At 52.5% G+C, this 6,760-nt stretch overlaps 1 protein-coding gene and 1 long non-coding RNA gene across 4 annotated transcripts in view; both read right to left on the bottom strand.

Moving 5' to 3' along the window:
• DHRS3 (dehydrogenase/reductase 3) overlaps positions 1-6,754 on the bottom strand; it is a 44,578-nt gene extending 37,824 nt beyond the window's left edge. For all 3 annotated transcript variants that reach the window (XR_002123673.1, XR_002123672.1, XM_019639756.1), the window contains exon 1: positions 6,117-6,754. Coding sequence is in view for 1 of the 3 variants with exons in the window: in XM_019639756.1 (XP_019495301.1) it covers positions 6,117-6,311 (195 nt within the window). In the remaining 2 variants the exon portion in view is untranslated. The remainder of the gene's footprint in view (positions 1-6,116) is intronic.
• LOC109381270 (uncharacterized) lies at positions 17-5,909 on the bottom strand. Its single transcript, XR_002123677.1, has 3 exons — positions 3,092-5,909; positions 1,265-1,316; positions 17-273 (listed from the first exon to the last, which is right to left on the bottom strand). It is a non-coding gene; the product is annotated as an uncharacterized LOC109381270 (long non-coding RNA).
• Positions 6,755-6,760: the final 6 nt, after the last annotated feature.

Genomic DNA, 6,760 nt, shown 5'->3' with positions numbered 1-6,760 from the left:
CACTGGCCTCCTCGCTGCTCCCCAAACACCCCAGGCACATTCTCACCTCAGAGCCCTTCATCTTCCCTCTGTCTGGAACGCTGCTCCCTCCTTTCCCGCCGTGGCCCCTTCTGTCTGCTTTACCTCATTTGTTTTCTCCTTCACACTCACTGTGATCTAGCGTACCATCTATTTACGTATCTTGTTTACTATCCATCTGCCTGTCCCGCTGAACTGCTGGCTTTACACAGTGGGGATGTTTGTCTGCTTTGCTCACTGCTGTATCGTCAGTACCTAGCATGGTGCCCAGCACACAGAAGAGACAGCACCGGTTTGTCGAATGAATGAATGAGTCGCGCCAACCGTTCAGCGGCTAACCTGTTCTGGTAGTTGGCACTCCCTCTTTTTGAGAATCTGGACCTTTCCTCATTTTCAGAACTTTAAAACCGCACTCACTTTAAGGGCCTTCACTCGTCGAGCACACCCTGGAGAAGGCCACATCTAAAGAGATTCACTTGTCTCCGGTTCATTGGCTTTAACTGTTTCATGACCTGCATGGTTCATTTGAATACTGTTCTAAACATTTCCTTTCAAAATATCTTATATATTTGGTATGTTTTTAGATTGTGTCTTCTGAAGGCAACGGGAGAACATCTTCAAACATTGCTTTTGCCCAAGACAAAGGAGAGTGTGTTGGGTCTGGGATCCTTGCACCGATGCCCAGAACTACAGTGGACTTTCACGGTGGCCGGTAGGGACCAGGCCTTCAGGAACACGTGTCGGTGACCGCACAGTCAGGTCTCTTTCCCAGAGAGAAATGGACAACCTTCTCATGAATATGGCTGAGATAATTTTTCTCACGTGACACCTCAACCAATAACAAGATGGAAATGGACCAGGGAGGGAAGCGTAAGGCGATCAGAAGGGCTCCGTGCAGGGGTCAACAAGTGCCCTGGGCTCCAGAGCGTCTGGAGTCTGAGCAAGAATTAGCAGACGTGCTATGTTAGACTGAGGAGGGACTTGTTGACTCAGGTTCTGTGTTACTGGATCGAGGGAGCATTTTCTGAAGCCGAATAGACAATTTGGTGATTTTAGGATTAAAAACAAAACAAAACAGGAAGTTCTACTTGACATGCTAGTTGGGCAACTTCCCCACCCCACCCCTCCCCTCACCCCCCCTCCTGAAAGCTACAGGTTGAAAACATTAACATCTGCAAGAGTTGAAATAAATCCGTGGCAGATGGTTACCTGGGGTGGGGGTGGGGGAGCGGGGTAGGACACTTACCCACCCAGGCCACATTTCCCAACTGAGTTGCTTCTTTTTCATTAAGTGGAATCTGATGATGAGTAAGAAAGGCTGAGATCAGCAGCAATTAGGACAAATGGGTTTTTTTTTTGTTTTTTTGCGGAAGTCTCTTCCTTGCAACTCAGGGAGCTTTCTTGGGGTGCTGATCTACAATATGGGGTTTTTAGAGCAGGCCAGCATCTTAACGATCATTGCATCCCCTCTTTTCATAAAGTGTTGTGCTTCGCTTGCAGCCTGGAGCAGGTAGCGGCTTTCCCAGGGTCTCAGCAGAGCCCAGTCTAGAACCCAGTATCTGGTCTCCTAGCTCAGGTGAACCAGGCTTACCAGGGGCAATGGCCCCAGAGGTGGCAGCCTTTGGTTCCCAGGGGAAGAAGGTGGGGCCATAACAGGGAGGTATTTGTCTACTCAAGAGGCAGCCCAGATGATAAAGCTCATTGTCTGAAACCCAAGGGCCAGATGCTACAAGCAGAAAGACTTTACTCGATGCCACAGGTAGGACAGGCAGCCTGCATTCCTACTCCCAGGCCAGGTCAAATAGGAGCCTAGTACTTTTCCTGGAAGTTCCCAACCAAGGCTGTATTCAGGATGAGGATGGGGGAGATGGGCCACTGTTGTCCCCCAAGCCACCCCTGCCTTTGGGACCTCCATCACGCATCAGTTGTTTAATACCGATATCTTACTCTGGGATCCACAACGTTACCTACCTGAACCCCCTCCTCTCTGTTTCCTATTCACATCAGCACTGGCCTAACTCAGAGTCTGAGATACAAACTCCTTGCTTACCTCCCTAGCTCCCTATCCCGCCTTACAATATTTTGTTTATTTGCCTTCCACCTCCCTCCCCCAATTTCAGCCAGGTACACAAGCCTTTGATCAGGTGGTTTCTTGCACCTGGATCGCCCTTCTCACATCCCTTCTGGTTGAAACTCTGGACCGTCTTCAAGGCTCACTCAGATGCCACCTCCTTCATGAAGCCTTCTATGAGCTAGATTCACAGCTCCACTGAGCTTCCTCTGTGTCCCCCCGAAATTCATGTCTACCTGGAAACTCGCCTTGGGACCTTATTTGGAAATAGGGCCTTTGGAGGTGTAATTGGTTAAGGATCTCAGATGAGATCATATTGAATTTAGTGTGTGCCCTTAATCTAATGACTGGTGTCTTTGTAAGAAAATGAGAGGACACAGAGACACACGGAGTGATGGAGAAGAAGGCCTTGTGAAAATGGAGGCAGAGACTGGAGTGATGCTGCCCCAAGCCAAGGAACACCAACCAGGGGCCACCAAGAACTGGAAGAGGCAAGGAAGGGGTCTCCCCTAGAATCTCAGGAGGGAGCGAGGCCCTGCCAACCCCTAGATTTCAGACTTCTGGTGAGATAATAAATTTCTATTGTTGTAAGCCACCAAGTTACCGATAATTTGTTACAGCAGCCACAGGAAGCTCATACACACTGAATTTGTGCCTTGACTGTGACCCTGGCCACATCTCTGTGTCTTTATCCATTTTTGTTGTACCCACCTCTCCTCTCTGGGTCCAGAGCTGCATCAGACACCTGACAAGTTTGCTGAACTAGGTCCTCAAAGACAGTTGTCATGGGGGTAAGTTGTGCCTGGGCCTGCCCGTGCCAGGGATGGAAAGGATATGGGATTTGCCGAATGGACGTGATGGACAGTCGGAGTCGTCCATTTACACAAAGGGTTAGTTCCTGGCTGGCTGCTTTAGGAATAGGGCCATACACCCATGTACTGTCAATTCAACAATAGCAAGGCAGATGTAATTCTGATAATTCTGATCCAGTTCTCATACTACCTCCATGAAACGGGTCCCCGAGTCCTGGCTCTACCCCTCCTTGGTGGAGGGATTGGGTCGGCCGTGGAATGTGGCCCCTGCCTGCAATCATGGCCCAGGGCTCCTGTCCCGCCACTTCCTCATACTGGACCAAAGTCTGGAACAGCCACTGCAAATACACACAAACAAACAGTCCACATCTCCTCCTCCCGAGGGCGCCTGCAAAAACCACGTCAAGGTCAAAGACTGGAGGCTGGGCCAGCTGGCTAGCTAGCCCAGAGCCTAGAGGAAAGAGGGATGGGCCCGAGCTTTATGAATGCTTTCGGGGAAGAATTCCAGGAGGACACAGAAACTAAAAAAAGGAGTGGAGCAGGCAATAGCCCAGCAAAAGCATTCCCCTTGGAGACCCTAAGCATGACTGGCCCTGCCTTGGCAACCTCAGTACATGGTGGGGGAGGAGAGCTGTGTCCAGGTGAGGAACTTTCTAATTCCTGGAGCCTTTGTGTCCCTTTAAGAAAAACCCTCACTTGGGTCACCTTTGCAGCCTAAGGCACACTACTGCCCACAAATATTGCCAAATCCTGTTTGACTCAAGGTCATTAGGCAAAGCTGGATTGTCACTGCTCCCTCCCCCGAAGTAAACAGACCTTGCCTGGACGTACCAGCTGTTTGCAGAGACTCAGGTCTCCCTCCTTTCTTTCTCTTTTGGGGGGGCTTTCCCCTCCAGGTCCAATACCACCCCAGTCCAGGCTGGAAGGGCTCAGATGCAGCTTCTACTTCGACCAAAGGGCGGAGTGTCCTACATGGTTCAACTCTGTTGCCTGTCTCACATCACTGCAGGCTGCTTGGCGGCCGGGGCCTCTCCAGCTCTCCAGCTGCTTCAGGACCACCCCAAGTCCACCATGCACACAACCCACTCAGCTGTCTCTTGTAAATTCCCCACTCCACCACACTTGGCCCTTCGTCCCCAAGCCCATTGGACCTCCAAACACTCCTAGGTCCGGAGGTTGTCCCAAGGCCCTCTCACTGGCCCCAGATGGACTCAGGCAAAAAGCCTGGATTCCAAATTCCCCACCATGAAAGCAAGCAGACAGCTCATTAAAAAGTAGCTCTAGTAATTGGTCAGATGATTATAAGTTCCAGGGAGGGCTCTGGGCATCCTGACTGGTCCGATGACTGAACCTAGGGAGAATGGCATCGGAAGTTTCATAGGCCCCATGGATGCTGTTTCTGGTGACCTGATAATCAATTTAAGACATATTTCTAATTGGCTTGGGTTTATTCCCTGGAAGAGCTGGTCCATTCCAAGTGAAGTGGGGCGTGGCTCCCAGTGCGTGAACTTGCAGGGCCCACTCTGTACTCTTCTACCCTCCTCCCCCAAAGCCATACACTTCTTTCCATTTAGGCTTGTTTATGGTCAGTCAAGTTTTTCCTGATTGACTAAAGGCGTTCTTCATATGCCTACTGCAGCCAGTTACAAGAGCAGTAAGAGACCCAGGACTTGGGCCAGCTGGAAGAGTCAGCAGAAAGTTTCTGTGGGATGCAGACAGCTAAGGAATGACAATCACACGCGATTGTCCCAAACCCCATGCAATTGTCCCAAACCCCACATCCCCCTGCAAGGAAACCCTCACCCGCCATCCTGGTTCCCTTCCACACGGGGCTTTGGGAGCCCTTCAATGGGGGCATCACCCCAAGGAAATGAAACTGCTGAGAACAACTGTTACTTCTCCCTTTTCCATGTGTCCAAGGGTTAAAAACACTTCCGAACTCCCCCTTCCAACTGCAAGGTCAAGCAGCTGTCCAAACCACCCAAGGAGAAGCAGGAGACCCGGACAGCTGACCCCAGCGAGCTCGGCCAGGACAGGCCCCTGCCGGCCGGTGCAGGAAGAGTTAATGGGCGATCAGCTTTGGTTGATAGCTGAGGCTCCAAAGTTCAGTCCCAGTCTGCGCCACCCCGGAGGAATTGTAAATCTCAGGGCAGTATTTAACAAAACAAAAGCAACCTGGAATTACATGCAGGTTTGGTTTTCTACAGTACATATTTACTTAATCTCCTAGGTGTGTGGCGCCCTGTCAGATCAGCTGGCTTTGCTGGCCCTTGCCCCCCCTTGCTCTCAACAGTTTAAGTTTCAATCGAATTCCCTGTTTTTGCTCTTCCTCTTCACAGGGTTGGCTGGAGACACCCCGGCCAGCCCGCCTCACATCTCTCTCTCCATTGCTCTAGTCGCTGGGTGAGTCAGCCTGGCTTGGGTCAGAGTTGGGTGACAGCCGGCTCACCCTCCCCACTCTCGGGCACCAGTCTGGGAAAACTGGAGGAAGAGGTGCTGCTGGGACTACCAAAAAGTTAAAAGCAGAACTTGGAGGGATCCCCTCTGGGGCTGGATTTGGGGGGGGAAGGGCAGGGTTGAAGGTGAGAACAAGGGCTCTTTATCAACTGCTGGTTACCCCTGCCCCCTCTCTCCAGATTTCCAGACACCTGGGCCTCCGAGTGCCTGTCAGGCCAGGCTAGACCATCCAAGACCGCTCCCGCCTTTTCAAACCCAAACCAAGTATCTACCCCCTGCCTTCGAGCCTCCAGAGCTGCAGCAGCCCAGGTTGGGGCTGGCAAGCGGGTTGCCAAGGAAAATACGAAGCGCCAGCGAGCAGGCGGCTCCCAGCTCTACCCAGGAGCGCACACACCCTGCACTCACCAGGGTGGTGGCAAAGCGGGGAAGGCGAGAGGGGGAACACAACACCTTCCTCTGGGAAGGAGCAATGTGGGAAATGGGTGGGTCTCCTAAGTTTCGGGGTGGGGGTGAACAGCCCGCCAGCCAGCCACGGATCCCCAAGGAGTGGATCTTCTCCTGACCTCACAAAAAAAAGACAGTCCGGTACCCGGGCAATTTACAAGGTGAAACTGACTAGCTCAGCATTCGCGGGCGGCGCAGAGAAGTCGGGTGGCCGGCGACCTCAGACCCTGGGCGCGGGTTCCAGCGGCGGCAGCAGGTGGGCGCACGCCCTCACCTTCAGCCCCCACACCCTGGACTCGCAGTGGCCCCGGTACCTTTCTGGCGCCTCGTTCTGCGAACTCGCGAGCGAGCTGGCGCCCGATGCCTCTGCCGCCGCCGGTGATGAGGACGTTCTCCCGCGACAGGTCCCGCAGCTTGGCGGGCAACACCAGTCCGACGGCTGCTTTCGCCACCAGATAGATCATCTGCAGAGGGAACACCACCAACGCGCCCAGCCATTTCCACACCATCCTCCGCGCCGCGGAGCCGGGCAGGGCGGGGGGCGAAACTCCCCGGGCCGAACAAAACAGGAATTGAAAAAGAAAACACTCCAAACAATAAACCGAATAAGGGGAGAGAGGCGTCCCACCTGGCCACTCTGGAAATCACCTCTTCCCAAATGCAAAGCACCGGGTGAGAAAAAGAAAAGAAAAAAAAAAAAGATAAATCCTCTTCGGGAGGAGAAACAGCGTCTCAGAAGGTTGGGACAGTAAGAGGGGTGGAGGGAAAGCCGGAGGTGGGAAGTTCTAACAAGAAGTTTCTTGCCCCAGCCGCCTTTTCGGCTGGGGAATTCTCAGGTAATGTTTACAGGCTGACAGAGGAGTTTAGGCAGGGGAAGAAAAAAAAGGCACCAACCACACGCGCGCACCCTGCTACAGTCCCGCGGTTTCAAAGTGCAAGATTAAAAAAAAAAAAAAAA

The sequence above is a fragment of the Hipposideros armiger genome, unplaced genomic scaffold, assembly GCF_001890085.2.
Source record: "Hipposideros armiger isolate ML-2016 unplaced genomic scaffold, ASM189008v1 scaffold_46, whole genome shotgun sequence".
Lineage (NCBI taxonomy): Eukaryota > Metazoa > Chordata > Mammalia > Chiroptera > Hipposideridae > Hipposideros > Hipposideros armiger.
Note: the sequence above shows the minus strand (reverse complement) of the source record. Positions and strands in the feature narration are given on the sequence as shown.